Source organism: Mixophyes fleayi, chromosome 1 (assembly GCF_038048845.1).
Source record: "Mixophyes fleayi isolate aMixFle1 chromosome 1, aMixFle1.hap1, whole genome shotgun sequence".
In the NCBI taxonomy this organism is placed as follows: domain Eukaryota; kingdom Metazoa; phylum Chordata; class Amphibia; order Anura; family Limnodynastidae; genus Mixophyes; species Mixophyes fleayi.
In genome coordinates this window covers 231,200,478-231,220,713 of record NC_134402.1, presented here as the reverse complement: position 1 = coordinate 231,220,713, position 20,236 = coordinate 231,200,478, and the positions used below count along the sequence as shown (strand labels likewise).

Here is a 20,236-nt window from a genome sequence, read left to right as displayed (position 1 = left end):
CTTCACTGGGGGTTGTATCTCAGAGGTAGATGGAAGTCTCATAGCCACCACTGGGATCTCTGCTGGTTTAGATAAAAGCAAGGGTATTAACCCCCTGTGAAAAGGTTGTCATCCACTCTGGAGGCTCTGTCCCCTGAATAGGGCTGTCTTTAGGCTGCAATATTACAGGTGTCACAGCACAACCAGCACAAAGCCCCTGATCCAGACGTTCACTGGTTAATTTAACATTACACTTTGAACAGATCATATGTTTGACACATGTTGCTTTACTTTTATCAGCCATTATTGGGAGAAAAAACAAAGCCACAAACAACCAGACAAGCACAAACACTCAATAGTTATCAGAAATACTAACTAATTATGTCTTAACACATTACAGCATCTCTGAATCAACACAGGAGAGCCAAATTTTGTTGTTTTATACAGGCTCTACTTAATATATATGCCCATAACAATTATACTTCTCTATCCATGCAATATAGAGAAAATAAATGATACTTAGCAGGGAGATGTTTGCCAGCAGCTGTGCCTCCTCCAAAGGGCTGCTGTGTCCTTCCTTCCTTTGTAATTTGGCGCCAAAAGGAATCTTCCCCTGCTCACTCAGCAGGGGAGGGGGGAGGTTTTCTAACTTCCCCCTCCCTGGCTCTCTCTGTTTCACCTGTGCAGACTGACAGTAATTTCCACACACTTCCTGTGAGTGGAATCGCTGCTATCCGCTCCTCTGTTCCCCTCTGCAAAGCGCGACCATTAGCTCAAGTTATCCCTCCTCTTTCCTTGAGGAGGGGACTTGGTATATTCCATGGCCCCGGGGACTGCCAGAGCACCGGCGCTTACTGCCTGTGGCAACGCCTCACTCTGCTAGCAGTGTGAGAGCGCATATCACACTGCGAGAAGTCTCAGTGTTTCCAACCTGTCAGCAGGTGCCGCGGCTCCCCCGCTGTATAGTCCTTCTCTGCTCACGAGTGCACTCTGTCAACTGCTAAAAACAAAAAAAAAAGCCTAAACCCAGTGAACTCAGTTCACTGTGCAGCTCTCCAAACTTCAGCCCATACTACTAGGGCACCTACTTCAAACGGAGTTCTGTGGGGAAGGGGCGGGGGGATATGCCTGTCAGCAGCAAAAGATTAACTATTTGGGTGCCAGAATACTCCCTACCCTACTCTACCCCATGGTTAGCAGTGTACCCCAGATGGATGAAAGAGAAATGTACTTTCCTCCAGTCATGTGTCATAGGGTAACTGAACAGCAGGTTTAACATCAAGAACAGGAACATTACAATTTTCAATACATAGCTCTCAAATCGATTTTTAACAATCTACATCATTTTCACAGAAAAAACAAACAAACTACAAATATACAGAGAGATTAGATTGGGAAGTGCCACGGAAGACAACCAGACACACATATTTACAGTACTCACCTTCATGGTTAGATATGTAAACAACAATGTTTGTGATTCATACATGTCTGTTAGGTCTTCGGGCACATTATTGGCCTGTTAACAATAATAATTTACATTTAAAGCAAATACATTATCAGTGATCAAACTGAATATTAGTTATTTTCATAATGCTCTTGTTCATATAGTTTTACACTGGCAAACATACTTTGATTTTGCAGTCAATATTGGGCAATTGATCAGATAAAGCAGCGTGTGATCTTACATAAAAAGTATTTGTAAACTATTTTAACAGTTATAAAATGCATTGAGTCACATGTAATTTTTAAGCATATCATGGATATAGGTTGCTAAAACATATTTTAAAAACATAGGCATTCATTTGCATTTTAGTCCACATGTAGTTAGAAGTGCAAGGCATACTTCCTTTTTGTTTAAAAACTTTAATTGGCTGATTTTGCTCCTGCTGCATACCGACGTTTTTTCGTGTGTAAGGTTAAACTTTATTTTAATGTATTTTTATCTTTTACTGGGAGACTTGAGCCACCCTCCCTAAAGGTTTGCAGCTGAGCCCATCATTATCTGATTTTGTAAAGCCTCTATTGCAATGCGGAAATTCTATTTGAAACAATGTGCTGCTGGAGACCTTTTGTTTTGTCATAAAAAAAAAAAAGCCAGCATAAAATAAAACCATGTGGCCAAATAAGAGTGGCCAGTCATGGCCAGGCAGGTGCCATCAGAAACTTATGAACTTGCTTCTACCAGATTCTCCTTAGCAATCAAATAATTAGTGGGTGAGGGAAAAAGACATACACCTTCAGCAACTGCCAGGTGCAACCACAGAGTTGCCAAAACACCACCTAAGAATATCAATACTGCACCCTGTACAGACACAAATTGTTTTGTGATGGAATGAAATGCACCTCCAGATTTCCAGACTAGCTGACAAGGAAAATATGTTTGGGAGGCACCCACTTGGTTGGATCGATTGCATAACCGCTAAGTGTAAATCTTAACTGTACACAGTGAATACATAAACAAACAAACAAAAAAAAACCCAGCTAATACACATGGGGTACAATTCTCTGCCCATTTTATGATATTTCAGGAAGTGCAAACCTTTTCCTCCCATTCCCCCTCCTGTTATCATAATGAAATCAGACCACATTTCCCTGCATGTTATTTGAGCAATCAAAACAACTACACAAATCTGGTCAAAGTTTTATTAATTGGTAACTGATTCACACTCTAACCATATTTGCTGGAAGGAGCACTATTCCAAAAAGACTCCCAAAACCTTCAGGTGCATGGGAAGTGTTACCAGTGAAGGTCAGCCAGAAAGAATGATCTGCCCTGGCAATGGTTGAAGGAATTCCTTCACCAAATCATACGGATAACAGTCCTAATAAAAAATACTTGTGTCTCTAGTGCAGAGAGCTAGACAGTTTTCTTATCAAGAAATAACACAAGTAGTAACTCCCTTGGATGCTATATACAAACTATTGCAGAAATTGGAAACAAATTTCAAGCAGTTGACCGAAGAGGCTGTGGCTGCCTCTGATTTAAGAAATATAATCAGAGAGGGATATGACTGCACTGAAGATTGATTGGTTAGTATGAAAATTAAAAACAAAAAAAAAAAAATCAATTGTCACCATACCTTAAAATTAGACACAGAAATATTTATTACAGAATAGAATAATAGAGAAAGTTTCTGTGAGCAAAAGCACAGATATTAAAACATGGAATATGAACAATGTTGAAAGCATAATCAGCTTAGGTAAAAGTATAGATTAAACTGGCTTACTAGATGGTAATATAACAGTCCAGAATGGCCGAAAAGTTAGCGGAAAAAGGACAAATAAAAAGAGACCTGAAATCTCTCAGCAGTTGAAGCACTTCCATTTCTGTGTTTACAAATGGAAACAAACAAATGGAACTGCTTTAAAAACCGCTACCTTGAGTCTATCGTTAGAATGGTCAAGTCCAGTCCAGTCCCAGACGCAAAAAGGACACCCAGTGCTCAGGTGACCTCTTGAGCAACCACAAAAGGGACAGATGAGACTGTGGTGGCAGTAGGATAAGCTGGCTCTCTAGATGCAGGTTGGATATGGACCACATCCTCAGCAGATCACTCTAAAAAGTTCTGGAATGGAAACGAGCATACTGCACCGCCTCGAACGAGGAAACCATCTTTCATAATAACTTCATGCACAGAACAGTGCTTCCCTCCCAAGTCCTCGCACCCTGGAGAGGGATGTTGGCCCCAAGACACAGACGGGGAGGGAGGGAGACATGCACAATGAAAAAAGGAGAACAAGAAAAAGAAAAATGAAACTTCAGCCTAGCGAAGTAAGCTCCCAACTTCAGGCATTTAGGAAAAAGAAGGATTGTCAGCAGGTTGGGAAAATATAGATGGGAGGATATATCCCAAGGTGAAGTAGGATCCCCCAGATGAGATGACAGACAAACAGATTTTTGCTAACTGTTGCAAGGCTGTAACGTTCCTTCTGGCACTGAATTTTGGCCCATCAGAAGATCAACCACAAGCTAAAAAATTAGAAACCAATCTGTTAAACCAGCTCTGTCCCAAGAAGTGGAAGTAGCAGTGGAAGGGCAGAATGAGACACAGCAAGACGTAACAGAGTTAACATGGGAGTGCAGACTATTCCCAATGGTTAGCTCAGTGGGCTGCCTTACCTTCTTTGGGAGAGTCTGCAATTATAGGGTGGACCAAAAGATCCCAGGGTCCCATGACCAGTGATACCCTGAATCATAGTTATGGGCTCCTCATAAAGACCAGTGGTACAGATGAAGTATACAAAAAAAAAAACCAGGAACTGGCCCTGTGTTTCACTGTGACAAAACAAAACTGGTAGATTAAGAGAGGAATCCTGTCTTAAAGCTTGAAAGTTTGTGTGTATGCGTGCACACATATACACACACTTACCCGGGAGTCTGTGAGGTGGGTTTCAAACATAAGAATGTTGCACACTATGCCTAAGATACATATTATAATATATATATATATATATATATTTTTGTAACGGGATGGACCGCCTATGCCACCCTGTCTGTTGCTGCTGGGAACCGGCTGGGCTTACTTTCCCAAAATTCCCTTTCGTTATCCCAAATGCGCCCTCTTGCCGCAGTAGGAGGGGCTTACCAATGCTGCCACCACTGGGCTCCTTATCGGCATCCAGTACCGGGATTTTTCTGGGTAACTGAAGCTGCGAGTGTACCCAGTTACTGGCGTACCTAGACTGGTACTACTGACCTCTTACTATGGATCAGGGAAGCTGTGGATGGATCCCCCCGGCCTATCACACTGACCAGGGCTGCAGGGTAGCAGGCAGACTGGTGGCACCAGAAAAGCTGGACCCAAACCTCAGAAACAGCCGGGAACGGATTTGATTTTGGGTCTAATCTCTAGGTCACAGGATTTTCAGCATGGAAGATATTTTCAAGCAGGTCTTTGAAGCAAATTATGTTTATTTGCAGTCACATTGATTGGAGGTACCAGTGCTAAGGTCAGATGAAATCAGAACAATTATTCAATACAAGCCAGTGATTTTTATACAGTTTGGACACAGCCTCAAAAGAGTAAGCCAGCCCTCTAAGTCTGAGCTATTTTTAGAATCAGGATGTCACATAATTACACAAACATGGATTTACAATATGTACGCTTATCTGCGATTACTTAAAAACCTTGCTTTGATTTCCTGCATCTTATTTCAAAGCCAGGAACTCTACTAGCAAGTCAAAAGGTCTAACTGACATGAATTTAGCATGAGTCATTTCTTCCAACAGTTGCAGAATATACATTTCAAAAGAAAGTTAAAACCCCAAAACAAGTCATTTCCCCACATCACAATACACAAAAGACTTTCTAAACAGAAGCTCATTGTATCACATATATACAAAAAAAATAAGGCATTAAGCAAGGTCAAAACAGAAAAAACTAATTTTCTATCCTGGTCTCAGAAAAACCGATACATACTATATATCTCTCTCAGATATATATATAGATCTACCTAGTGGCGTGTGTGGAAAAAAAACAAAACAAGCTGCAGCGCCACCTGCTGGGCAGAGCTATACACTGACCTATATATTTATTGAAGGAGAAGTGACAGTTGGGAGTGGTTGGTGGTTGCCGGGGATGACAGTGGGGAGTTTTTAACACCTTAAGTAGCTTGATGAAGGATGTGGCGATGAAGATGAAGGATGAGGTGATGGAGAAAAATGATGAGGTGGTGACATGTGGACAAAACTACGTTAAAAAAGGGCGCTTATGTCGGGAAGTAACGCTCTTCCCCTGAGGAGGCCTGGGCTAGGCCCAAATGCATGACAAGAACCTTTTTAACACCTTAAGTAGCTTGATTTGACTAGAATGCATGAGTATCATGCACGGGTTAACTTGTGTGTGTATATATATATATATATATATATATATATATATATATATATATATATATATATATATATATATATATATATATAGATAGATATATAGATATATCTCTCTATCTCCTTTAAAAATTAACGGTGTCTTATTCCTAACTACCCATTGCGATCCACTCATTGTTTGGCAGTGCTCCTCTCAGAGGCTGTAAGGGGCACATGGTGGTCATATTTGTGGAGCTATCATACTTGCCTTTCTACCTTTTGGAACTTTCCAGATAACTGGTCTGCAGTTAAAAGATCCAATACATCAAAAGAAGGCTAGGATCCAACAAGGTGATGTTCATCAGCAATACAAAAATAACGGACAATTTTACAAGGTAGGAAAAACCTTGTCCATTCACCCTCTCTGTTGCATTATGCACCAGCTTTTTAAAAATCCTTGCCATACATACTTTATATATGAATATACACATACTTACAGGAATACACTCTCTCTTAGGTTTCCTCTGTTCTGATGTTGATAAGGACTTTGGGGTTAGTTTTTGCATTGTTTTCTCTGAGGAGGAAAAAAAAGGAACCAGAGAAATTTTCAAAAATTTACATAACATTACCTTTCATAAGTCTCCTTTTAAGAAAAGTATCGAAATTAAATTCATCTCTCGGAATCTATTTGCTGGACACTGATAACCTTGGTGCTATAGAGGGCAGGCTCTCAGGAGCAGGCATTTAATTAAATAATTTAAATCAGAAGATTTAGTACCAAAGGGCAACTGTTTTTTTTTTTAATAAGCTCCATAGGTTGAAATCAGGAGAACAAATAAGAATAATAACCGTCAAACAGAACACCACTCAACCCCAAAGTGTTAAAATAAATAGGAATGCAGTGTCTCCCAAAAGGAATCAGAGAAATGGATTTTATCATAACCACAAAATTCCTCTTCTCTCTCATTTCCTATTTCTGGCAATGGATTTTTTAGTTGCTGGACATATTCTCTTCTGTGCTCATATAGTAGCAAAAGACTATCTGTGTTTAGAAAGGATGACTACAGTCATGGCCAAAAGTTTTGAGAATTACATTATTTTTCACAAAGTCTACTGCCTCAGTTTTTATTATGGCAATTTGCATATACTCCAGAATATCATGAAAAGTGATCAGATGAATTGCCATGACAATGAACTTTATCCCAAAAACAACATTTCCATTGCATTTCAACCCTGCCACAAAAGGACCAGCTGACATCAAGTCAGTGATTCTCTCATTAACACAGGTGAGTTTTGAGAAGGACAAGGCTGGCGATCACTCTGTCATGCTGATCGAGTTAGAATAACAGACTGGAAGCTTTAAAAGGAGGATGGTCCTTGAAATCATTGTTCTTCCTCTGTTAACCATGGTTATCTGCAAGGAAACACGTGCAGTCATCATTTCTTTGCACAAAAAGGGCTTCACAGGCAAGGATATTGCTGCAAGTAAGATTGCACCTAAATCAACAATTTATCAGATAAAAAACTTCAAGAAGAAAGGTTTAATAGTTGTGAAGAAGGCTTCAGGGTGCCCAAGAACGTCCAGCAAGCGCCAGGACCGTCTCCTAAAGTTGATTCAGCTGCGGGATCCGGGCACCACCAGTGCTGAACTTGCTCAGGAATGGCACTAGGCAGGTGTGAGTGCTTCTGCACGCACAGTGAGGCGAAGACCTTTAGAGGATGGCCTGGTGTCAACTTCTCCAAACCATCCTCCAAGAGCAACTTCTCCCAACCTTCCAAGAACAGTTTGGTGACGAACAATGCCTTTTCCAGCATGATGGAGCACTTTGCCATAAGGCAAAAGTGATAACCAAGTGGCTCGGGGATCAAAACATCAAAATTTTGGGTCCATGGCCAGGAAACTCCCCAGACCTTAATCCCATTGAGAACGTGTGGTCAATCCTCAAGAGGTGGGTGGACAAACAAAAACCCACAAATTCTGACATTAGGCAAGAATGGGTGGCCAGTCAGTAAGTATGTGGTCTAGAAGTTGATTGACAGCATGCCAGGACGAATTGCAGAGGTCTTCAAAAAGAAGGATCAAAACTTATGCCCCTTACCAGTCTATAGCGTGGGTGGACCTGGAGACCCACTATGTTGGGGTCCCCCTCTATGGCATCACTCTGGGGCCTGGCCAATATAGATAGACCACCAGCGGCCTCCTCTCTTCATTCTCTTAAATTCTGCTTATCCCTTTGGGACTCACCCCGGGTCAAATATAAATTGTCTTCCCCTATCTCACCTCTGACTCCTCTCTGGGGCAACCCACACTTTCCTCCTGGCAACTCAACACAGCAATTTAAACATTTGATGAGGGCGGGAATACGGGTGGTTTCGGACCTGGTGGTTAATCAAACTTGGGCTTCTATGTCGGAACTTCATCATGATTTCGAACCGCTTCGTCCGCTCTTTTTTGAGTACTTCCAGGTTCGACACTTCGCCATGTCTATGCCCCCCCAGAAGGCTCTCTGGGCCCCGACCTCCTTTGAGTATATGTGTCTAGTGAGAGGGGAATGTAAAGGGATGATCTCGCAAATCTATAATTGGCTCAGACTATACTTTCGATACTCCAGGACGACATGAGCGGGAATGGGAAAGGGACCTGGGACCTCCTCCAGACGACTCATGCTGGGAGGAGATCAGGGAGGGGATTGCCAAGAGCTCGATATCTACATTAATTAAGGAAACAGCATATAAAGTGTACTATAGGTGGTACTATACTCCTGATAAGCTGTCTCAAATGTTTTCTACGGCCACCCCGAGCTGCTGGTGGGAATGTGGCCAGAGAAGTACGATGTTACATATATGGTGGACCTGCCCTCGCATAGTTCCTTTCTGGAACATGGTTCTTACACTTATAAACTCTGTGTCAGAACAACAGATAAGTAAGGACCCCTGGTCATTCCTGCTCTCTCGCCCTATACCTGATGAGAGTGCGCCTTCTAATAAGCTTATCTCCCATACCTTGGCAGCTGCTAAATCCCTAATAGCAAAACATTGGAAAGACCATAGGGCTCCCTCTATGCAGGAGTTACGGTCCTACATAGGACATGTCGCAAGCATGGAGTATAACGTGCTACCTTCATGATAAATCATAATTTCGATAGGGTGTGGGCCCCGTGGTATTTACTAGAAAGCCGTAGCTGCCTTTCCAATACAGCTCCCCCTCCTGCAGATGGAATATAGCTCTAGGGCCGCCTCCGGACCCCCCAGGCTGGATATGGTGCGCTGCTGGTGAGTAATGTTCGTATGCTATTTTTCTTTTTGGTAGTCAGTGTAACTGCGTGGCTTAGCTCTTCCTAGCAATGTTCCAAGTTTGTTTGCTTGCTTATTTACTTATTAGCAATATTGATAACAGTACTTGTGCCTTTCTACCTCCCACCCCTCCTTCCTCTTCCCCCCCCCCCCCCACCGATATAAAAATATAAAACATAGAGGAGACATCTTGAATACTAATATTTTTTTTTATGTTAAGCGTGTTGATTGTATTTTTACCTGTTGTTTGTCTCTTTAAATAAAGAGTTTAAAAAAAAAAGAAAAAAAAAAAAAGAAGGATCAACACTGCAAATATTGACTCTTTGCATAAACTTAATGTAAATGTAAAAGTCTTTGACACTTATGAAATGCTTGTAATTTTACTTCAGTGTTTTTAGACCTTTTGTCAGATGTTGCTATGGTATACTGAAGCAGCAAACTTTGTGAAAACCAATACTTGTGTCATTTTCAAAACTTTTGCCCATGACTGTATACAAATTCTCAAGGCTTGAACCACATTCACTTCCCAAAGCAAAATCTTTTTTTCAAGTTCAGATTAAATTATGACACCACCATGGGTAGAAAATAAGACATTTCTTGCAGAAGCAATAGTCAGTAAGAATGGGCTATAATCAAGGTATATCTACTAAACAGCGGATTTGAAAAAGTGGAGATGTTGCCTATAGCAATCAATCAGATTCTAGCTGTCATTTCGTAGAATGTACTAATTAAATAACTAGAATCTGAGTGGTTGCAATAGGCAACATCTCCACTAAATATACCTCTAAATCTAACGAAGCTACTGGCGGAACATAGCACGGTTTAACATGCAGAATTGCTTTAAAAAGAAGTCTGAATCTGAGGAATAATAGCCAACTTCTTTTAAAAGAAGAGAGAGGGATGAAACCCGAACCTTAAAAGAAGAAGTGAAAGGTCATCTTGAAAGAAGGACAAGAGTTGTGCCAAAATAAGTAAAAATTGTGTATACCCTTTTACACACACCAAGCTATGTAAGCTTTCCACACTCTGTGGCAACTTTTTGCAGAAAATGGCTTTCTGATCATTGTCTAAATTACCTTCTCAGATAGACCCTTAGATCGAAGGATCATGGCCTTAACAGTCAGGCTGTTAAAGCAAACGCAGGTAAGTCTTGGTGGTAAAAGACTTAACTGCTAAAAATTTTGACATACCAGGATCTTCTTGGCCAGTCTGGTGCTACAACATTTACTTGAACATCCTCTCTCAAATTTCTTTAGTACCTGAGGTAGCATGGCTATCAGGGGGAAGACATACACTAGTCAATATTTCCTTGTGACTGTCATGGCATTAACTAGGAATGCCTTCGGACCCTGGTTTTCACACAGTAGTGGTCAGCCTTATGGTTTAACTGAGAGGCCATCAATGGCATGCCTGACCAGGAAGTCGGCTTCCTAATTTTCGACCCATGAAATGAATACTGCAGAGCTTGCTGGGACAAACCTTTCAACTCAATGCATAATCTTGGCAGCTCCTTCATCACTGTGGCTAGATCACTTAGAAATAACTTCTTGTATAAATATATTTAAAATATTAGCACAGTGCACCAATTTATATAATTGAAAATGTACTGGTTTTGATACTGTGTTATATTTGTGTATTCAGAATGTACTGATTTTCGATGCAGCAGCCATGATGGAGGAAATGCGTTTGTGTAAGAAAGGAAATCCTAACTTAAGTCAATTAGTTATCTTCATCTCAGAAGTGACAAACACCTGCTTTGGCCTGAAGGCCCGGCAATGGGTCGTTACCTGTTAGCATGTCTTGTTAGAGAGACAGGAAACCTCCTAACAATATAGACAGCAAGTTTGAGGAAATCAGGTTGGTGCGAAAGTTAAATTGTGTTCGATTATATCCTGATATTAAATTATCTGATATGATGTCAGACGTTTCGGTGCCTGGTCGGATCAGGTGCTGGGCTACCTCCTGACAACATGTGTATAAATAGAGCTCTGTTTTACCATGCAATGTATCTTTTTCTATCTGAATTCTGGATGATTACCAGTACCACAAATGGCTGTGTAATAGTTCTTTTCAGGAATCTTGAGCAAAAAACCATCACTGTTTGAAAATTCTGCCAGTGACTATTACCTGCTGTATCCTGTGACCAACAGATAAGTGCTTACACTGTAATCCATTCTCCAGCTGCACGGTGTTGAACCCAGTGCGCCTCTGTGTCAAAGATCTGCCCGCTACACAGCAGTCCTTATCCATAGTAAGCAGTCAGGAAATACCAGCCAGCCCACAGCAGAGGCATTACTGCAGCTATACCAGCTACCCAAGAAGTAAGCTGTTCTGGACGCCGCAAAGTAGTCCAGTGGTGGGAGCCGAATTCCCCTACAACTAGTGTTCAGTTGGCATTCGCAGTCGGCAAGTGTCTGGTGGCAAGGTGACACCAGTAGGAGTGGTCAAGTAACGGTCGGTTACTGATGAGAAAGAAACAAAGATAAACTGTACAGGAAGGACAGTCCTCCATTCCTCTTTTCCCCGTACAGTCCAGGTGGCTAAGTAAGCCCATCACATTTACTAAGGTATCCTTGGTGCTCTTCAGATTATTTATGTATACTACAGCTGTGACAATTTCCGACTGGTTGCATAGGTCTGCCCATAGAGATTGAGCTTGTAGCAGAGCATACAACAATGCTCTGCGGTCGAGAAAGTTTATGGGTATCTTTATTTCGTATTGGGACCAAAGTCCCTGTAGTCGGAGCTTCAGAGTCACCAATCCCCATTCCAGTAAGCTGGCATATGTGGTCACAATGGAGATGGAGAAGGAATGACCCTTGTTGAGATCTGTTTTTTTCAGCAACCAAAGGGACTGATGGTTCTGTGACAACAGTTTGAAGAACTATGTTGCCAAACAGGATACGCCCTTGATCACCAGGCCAGATTTTCAATCTGGAAGTGGAAGTGTGCAAATTGCACTGCTTCGACAGAAGATACCGTTTTCCTCAAAGCTTCATACAATGGAGAAATGAAACCTATTGGAAGGTTAACAGAGCTTTCCACTATTTTTAAACGGCTAGGATCTTCTCCTCTTTACATTCTTGAGTCTCCACTAATTGATCAGTAAAAGTTATGGCAAATTTTGCCTTTAAACACATTGCCGTTTTAAATTTAGCTGTCGAAGTCGCCAAAAATAACTCCTTAAAACTATTTTATATTTTAGGGGGGGGTAAATGTATTAAGTTGCACTCACCATTAATAACAGAAAAGTCTAGCTCAGGGCGTGCAATCTTGTGTCCATCCAATAAGGTAGACTGCAAGTCATCTTTCCAAAAGAGGCTTCCATCTGCTACATTAGATGGCACTGTTGTAAAAGACAATAGTTGCATGAAATAAGAGACAGCATTTTGTGGACTTCACAAAGACATTGTGAAACATAGCAACACTAATATTATCATTTACTGGAGCTCTAGCCCTTGAACAATAAAGAGATGTATAAAATGTATATTACAAACAAGGTCCAAGTTTAAAACTTAAAAGACATCTTAATGAAACGTTCTTACCAGGAGCTTTCAACCTCTGTGGCATTACAGATCTGCGGGTGGGAGTGCCACTTCCTCCTCTCTCTGGGACTTTTCCAGCTGAAGAGACTGTTGTATTTGCCACAGTGTATTTCTGAAAAAGAAAAAAAAAAACAAAAAAACACACACAACCACTCACACCATGGTACTTAAGAGCTATGTCTGCAAAGTAAAAATAAAAAACAAAAAAAATCATACAAATAATAATAGTTTGTGTTTTCTAAAGACAGCCAATTGCGGTATGGAGCTATAAAATATAGAACTATGGCTCCCATAGCAAGTCATCAGGAGGGCAATAGCTTATTTACTCAGAGAGAGCAAACCTCTCACAGGAAACCTGCCCATCTCTGAAAACATTTTCTGAATATTAGTAGAGAAATGTATTTTCCAACAAAAGTCTTTGATTCCAAACTAGGGTATTTGCACTTGTAAATAATTAGGTTAAACCTAAATTACTCCAATACAATTTAATATGAAATAGGCTGAAGAAAGTGAAGATTTACCTTTGCAACCTTTGGCTTGTCATACTGCAGGTAACGAGATTTCACCACTTTTGGGCCTGTCAAGAAAGAACAGTAACTCATATCAAGGGAATTCAATTTTTTCAACCCTGTGAAGTAATGAACCATAACCTCTTACAATCAAAGTGCTGTAAACAATCCACGAAAAAGTTGAATCAAATTCTAACATTTACCCTCATTAACACAAAAGTATATAATGCACCGAAATCAGCTACATACCATTGCTATAGTAGCACAACAGCATTTTGAGATGTTTCTAGGGTCAACTGAGGGGTAGATTTATCAAACTTTCTAAAAAGGAAAAGTGAAGATGTTGCTCATAGCAACTAATCAGATTCAAGCTTTCATTTATCTAGTGCATTCTAGAAAATAGTTACAATCTCAATGGTTGCTATGATGAACACCTTCACTTGTCCGTTTAGAACAGGGTTGTCCAACCCGCGGCACGCATGCGGCCCAGCACACCTGTAAATGTGGCCCAGAAGGAGTTTTGGTTGTGGCAAGGGGGCAGCGCTGTTAATGTGAAAAAAAAAATCCTGCAAAAAAAAAAAAGAAAAGAAACTACTTACCTTGCGGTCACGTCAGCTGGTACTCCGGCTCCCTCCCTTGTCTCCTCCTCCGTGCGGTGCTCGCAGTGAATGTCGGGCGTGATGTCATCACACCCAACATCCATTGCGGAGCGCAGCACAGAGGAGACACCTGCGCGAGAAGAACAATCAGCAGCACAGAATTGGAGAAAAGAAGAGAAGAGGACAGGAGAACAAACCGATTAAAAGGTAAGTTAAGGGGGATTTTTTTTATTATTTCAAGGGACGCTGACCAGTGAATAAAAGTCACCTGGTCCTGGAACATCATGGACCTTATCTCCCTGCTACATACTTCTACTTGTATTACTAATGGGGCATTATCGATTATTCTCTTTGGCCCATTATAAGTTGTTATCCCTTAACTAACATAGTGGTGTAATTAGCAAAACAGGTCACAATTTGGGGTCACAGTGGTGTATATGTCAGGTACCGCAGGCCTGGTCAGGGGACCCTGATATACAATGCCTGGCTTAAATGCACTTTATTGATATTGCATCGAAACAATACAAAAAGTGATTATAGTATAATAACTAGAGAGGATTTTTTGAACAGGGCGATTGAAAGGTAAGTATAGGGGGATTTGAAAAAAAAGATATATATATATATATATATATGTGTTAACTATGTTTTCTATGTTTTTTTGGATGATCAGCTATCGTTATTGTTAGTGTATCTTATGTGCGGCCCAAACCAACTCGTCGTCTTCCAATGTGGCCCAGGGGAGTTAAAAGGTTGGACACCCCTGGTTTAGAAGGTTTGATAAATCTCTCTCTATCTTTCCTTAACAGACATATGCATCTTGCATTGCTATGCATATTTAAAAGGCATACTGGCAGGTTATTGGTGTAATTACTGCATGAGAGTCACTTGAACTGCCCATTGTACACAATTCTAATAGAGTAGTATATTACATGCTCCTCATGTAGTATATGAAATATTGCACTTTTATAAATATTATCATAACAAAATACTAAATATAATCCTAAGAATTACATTCTGAATATAGAAAAGGCAGTGTTATTTATTGTGTATTACTGGAACATGTGAAAAATAAACTACCTGATATCAAATATGCAACTAAATAAATCTAGTAATCTCACCAACATGAAACAATGTGCCCGATTTAGAGTTGGTCAAACACCAGTTTTTGTGGTGTAAATATACACTTTTCCATACTGCCCCACCCAAACACATCTATCTAGAAGTGCATCTATCATCATCACCATTTATTTATATACCGCCACTGATTCTGCAGCGCTGTACAGAGAACTCATTCACATCAGTGCATCTAACTGGTATAGGTAACTGGCATAATTTCTGGCCACATTGGTTAGGGAGGCATTGTTTCTATAGAGAAACTGTGGCCAACCTGTGGCTCTAGAGTCACATGCAACTCTTTGAGCTTTGAAATGTGGCTCTTGGATGGGAGCATCAACGAAGTAGTATTCCAGGCAGGGGCAGGTTGGAAACATTTAGCTGCTCTACCGACCGAGAGCAGCCACATTCTGTGACATCCTCTGTACAATACTGTGAGGTCACAGACAACCCAATCAGGGAAGGAGGAGTAGAGACTGTAGTATGGGAAGTAAGGGACATGCGAGATCTGAGGGCATATGAAGAGTCTAATTGGCATATAAGGAGATGTGATGGCATTTGGGAAGATCTGATGGAATGTGTGGATATCTGATGGCATCTGGGGAGGCCGATAGGCATGTAAGGGGCACGTGGGGAGGCCGATAGGCATGTGGAGAGGCTGATGTGCATGTAAGGAGCATATGAGGTCTGATGGCATGTGGGGAGATCTGATGGGCATATAAAGAGGTCAGAGGGGCAAGTTAAGAGGTCAGAGGGATTGTGGATGCAGTAGCAATGTGAGCTACTGTGAGGAGACTATAAGTAGCCCTTTGAACCCTCCTCCACTGGACACAGCAGTGAGGCAAGAGCTGTGCAGTGCAGAGCTGTGCTGATTTGATGATAATCCTGAACATTTGTGTTGGATAATGTCTTTTTCGCGTAGCAAGATATTGTAACAAGCTATATTTTCGATGTGTATGGTATGTGTGCGCATGTTTATACTGGAGAACAGGTGAAATATAATATAATATATATATATATATATATATATATATTATACACACACGCGCACACACACACACATATAAAAAGCGGTACCTATAGATATTTTTGAGCTTCTGGGTCTCTGACTGGTTGGCCACCCCTGCTATAGAGCAAGTCCAGTTTGCAATACAGTTTTAATGTCAGGTTGTCTATACATGTAAAACAAAGGAAAGGTTATGATCAAGCCATATACCCAAGTACTACATGGAAAAAGAATAAAAAAAAAAAAAAGGAGTGCTGAAAATACGTATTTGATTGCTCATCTAATGCAATTTAGTTCCCAGAAATATACAGTAGTTCTGATAAAAATGCTAATCACTTTATTTCTGAAAATATAAACATAACTGTGGGATTAAGCACATAAAAAGGAGATTGTTAATATTAGAATAAAACAATCATTGAGTCAGTAATCACAACAAAGTAGTATATACCAGATTCCATGTCGAGACTAATGGTGGGATATGATGTATATGAGGTGAATTCAGAACTGGTAGAGATCCCACTCATATAAAATGATAATCCACAGAACATCCACCAGAGGAATAGTTAAATATTATTCGCTATGAGGACATATGGTAAAACCGTCCACAAATTTATTATCCATCGATTCCAAATCGTATGTTGCCTTGTGTTCAATGGCCTTCTATATAAAATCTCTGATTATTCTTTAGGGATTTATAATAAACAGGGTATGTAACAATAGTGGAATCCAGCAAGCTTATATATCAACTAGCAATCGCCATATATAGAATATCACCAGCACTCTTGCAGCAAGTTAGCATCCGTACTTCATTAATGAAATTCCTCACTTAAATTCTCAACCTTAAGGGATTACAGTCCTCAGGGTGGGTAGCATACAAAAATGGAGTAGATGGTCCACCTCTTATAATCGCAGTGATGATCATGTCATATGATAACCATACAAATTTAGCAGAACAGCAACATAATTCAAAAATGAGAAATCCGTAATTTGAAGATTTGTACAATATGCATTTTAAAAATAAATAAGTTAAAAACCATAAAATAAGTTAATATCTCAGAGTAATCAGAGGATGCGCTCTATTATGTTTTGATTTTTTTCTCCCAATTGCACACACTGATCATTGTCCATGGACAGTGGACATACTATCTTTCACATGTGTGTAGAAGGACATGCATGATGTAATTACTGTGTTAATTAAATGGATCCAATACCCATTACCTCTCTAGTTTGTGTGTCCCTCTTATTTTAGAATTAGTAATAAATTAGCCCAGTTTTCATACTACAGAATATTTTAACACAGTACTCTAATCTGACCACATGGTGGTAGAAGTGTACCAGTCTATTGAATGCATGACTTCCTGGTGTGTTTGTTGATTCTATCTACAATCCATACCACTGAGGATTTTCCTTAACCATACTGCATCTGTATACACTTCCTGATGACCAAATATCAAACAGCTCCCTAAATGGCTTTGAAAAACTAAAGTGCGACATACAATAGACAAATACAGGATACATTATCTCATACCAAAATTAATCAGTTTTCATCGCTTTTAAAAAGTAGTGACATATCAAAAAGGCATCTATATTAAAGAGGATGTCCCCCACCGCCCATGTTTTGCTATTGTTTTGCTTTTCTGCTAATATCAGCAGTGCACCGAGTATTAATGTTAACAGTTTTTCCCTATTGTATTCCTCATGACATTTTAGAGCATTAACAGACTGCTGCCAATGTCAATTTGAATTTGTATACCCCTTAGCTGCCATGGGGAACTATCAAGCCCAAAGCCAAAAAGCTATAAAGGGGAACAACTGCTCACAAAATAGATCGCCAACATCACGGACTATGGTAATGTGGAGGTTTAGGAGGCTTACAAGGCTGAATGGTGGTAATATAGAAAACACACTTTGGGCTAGATTTACTAACCTGCGGGTTTGAAAAAGTGGGGATGTTGCCTATAGCAACCAATCAGATTCTAGCTGTCATTTTGTAGAAAGTACTAAATAAATGAAAGCTAGAATCTGATTGGTTGCTATAGGCAACATCCCCACTTTTTTAAACCCGCAGCTTAGTAAATCTAGCCCTTTGAGTTGTGTAACCTTAATAGACAAATCAGTTGATGTTCTAAGAACCAATTTACAGCTGTGGTCTTGTTAGTATCAGTGAAACATGAATGTTGGTTGTCCCCCCACAACATCGCAGGCTGGGAGCTGAAGAATAGAGATAAAGAAATTCAATTTGTGACTGTTCCCGTGGGAAAGAAAACTACCGATATCCAAATGAGGACTGGGGGTGTTGTTGAATATGTTATGTTATACCTAGCAGCAACGTATGTTATATTCTTAAAAGACTTGGAAGGAATAATTAATGTAGTGATGCAATAAGCTCTATAAAAAGGTTATGCAAAATAAATGACCTCAGCTCAGAATCTTAAAGGATACGTGTGTGTGTGTGTGTGTGTGTCTTGATTACTGGACTCCCAAGTTAACTGGTTTATAATAAATCACAGGCAAGCTGAAGGACGTTGACAGCACGGTGGCTAAGTGGTTAGCACTTCTGCCTTACAGCACTGGGGTCATGAGTTTAATTCCCGATCATGGCCTTATCTGTGTGGAGTTTGTATGTTCTCCCCGTGTTTGCGTGGGTTTCCTCTGGGGGCTCTGGTTTCCTCCCACACTCCAAAAACATACTGGTAGGTTACTTGGCTACTAACAAATTGACCCTGTGTGTGTGTGTGTTAGGGAATTTAGACTGTAAGCCCCAATGGGGCAGGACTGATATGAGTGGGTTCTCTGTACAGCACTGCAGAATTAGTAGCGCTATTACCGTATTGACGGTAAGATTTTTCGAGCGCCCGTTTTGCAGCGTTAACGCTGACAATTGAATACGCCCCTTATGGTCTCCCCTCTCCCTAAGTTGCCTGAGGCTCCCTCCTTCTGGGGGGAAGGGGGGAGTTGAAGAACCAGCCCCCCAGGGAAGGCTTCAGTCGATCTCGAGGTAAAGTGGGTTGCCGGAGCCTTGCGGCAGAGGCAGCCCTGAAGACCCGTAGCTCTGGCAAAGGGGGTTTGAAGACCTTTATCTCCCTAAGGGGCCTTTTGGCTCTGGGGATAGGGAGAAACTGGGCCCTTTCCCTTTTGGGAAGGGTTCAAAGGCCCAAGCCCCCAGCACTGTTTTCTCACGGCACTGGGTGAGTTGGAGCACTGCACCTCGGGCTTCAACAGAAAAAAAAAAATGATAGTTATTGTAAATGGTTTGGCTTTATTAACCAGTATAAAACAGCATAATACATAACAATAGTGGTTTTTATTAGCCTTGCAACCTAAAAAAAAAGAACTGTGATATTCCTATCCACTGACTGGTATATGCTCACTAAACAGCACCCCAATGCCAGTAGAACCAAATTTTAATCATGTCATCTGTGACGGCAGTACCGTAAATCCCCAACACTGTAAAATAAGAAATTCATCCAGCGCTAACACATTCTAATCCAAGTGGGTACAAAAGAGAAGAAATGGCTGTGACGAAATGTGTTTGGGCACTCCTCTTTCAACATTCAGGAATCAGAAAACAGCACTTGCATTCCACAGTGGAATGCATGCGGCCTTCTCACCTCACAAGCCTCTAGGACTCCTTGCTAGGTACTAGGGAAAAGCTGTCCAACAATCAACTTTACTTTGCCTAAGGAGCACTACAAACAGCAAGTATAGAGGAACTCTTATTTCCCCATACAGAAATGAATTTATTGACAATTATGGCTTTTATGGACTGAAATCTGACTTAAGCATTGACAAAGACTGGCTCTTCTACATGGTTTCTATTAGTCACGCCATCTTTATGATTCTATGTCAGTTACCTATATGATGTTTTTATCCATGTTTAGCCTATCCTTTAGTCACTTTTAAATATTCTGCATTTCCCACCATTGGTATCCATGCTATTACCTATACACAGCCGTTTCAACTAGAACTATTGCTAATTCTTTACCTATCCGATTAATTCTGTTTTGCACCAACATTGATTAGAATGTGTTAGCGATGGATGAATTTGTTTTTTTACTGTATTATCCCCAGCAGAACAGGACCACCTGCTAGACCTACAGCAGCTTTCATTCCTTAACACACTCTATTGCTTTATCTGTGTGCAGATTACTGTATGCTGTTGACTATAATATAGTCAACAGCATACAGTAAAGAAAAGGAGAAAGAGAAAAAGGAAAAAAGAGATCTCACAGGGTAAGGAAAAGAGAAAGCAAGCGAGGACTGACAAATTTTAGCCTGGGGGGCAAGACTCGACTCTATTAGGAACATTTTAAAGGAAGAAAAATACAGGTGGCCCAGTAATCCAGCCCAAGGTAGCTCAATATGGGACCGTCCCTGAGAGACAG

At 40.6% G+C, this 20,236-nt stretch overlaps 1 protein-coding gene across 3 annotated transcripts in view; it reads right to left on the bottom strand.

Moving 5' to 3' along the window:
- HAUS8 (HAUS augmin like complex subunit 8) overlaps positions 1 to 20,236 on the bottom strand; it is a 73,218-nt gene that overhangs the window by 31,832 nt on the left and 21,150 nt on the right. For 2 of the 3 annotated variants that reach the window (XM_075207077.1, XM_075207095.1), the window contains exons 3-7: positions 13,146 to 13,201; positions 12,625 to 12,736; positions 12,315 to 12,425; positions 6,283 to 6,359; positions 1,421 to 1,495 (exon numbers count right to left, since the gene is read on the bottom strand). In XM_075207077.1, the coding sequence (XP_075063178.1) occupies positions 1,421 to 1,495; positions 6,283 to 6,359; positions 12,315 to 12,425; positions 12,625 to 12,736; positions 13,146 to 13,201 (431 nt within the window). The remainder of the gene's footprint in view (positions 1 to 1,420; positions 1,496 to 6,282; positions 6,360 to 12,314; positions 12,426 to 12,624; positions 12,737 to 13,145; positions 13,202 to 20,236) is intronic. The other variant, XM_075207086.1, reaches the window with a different exon arrangement.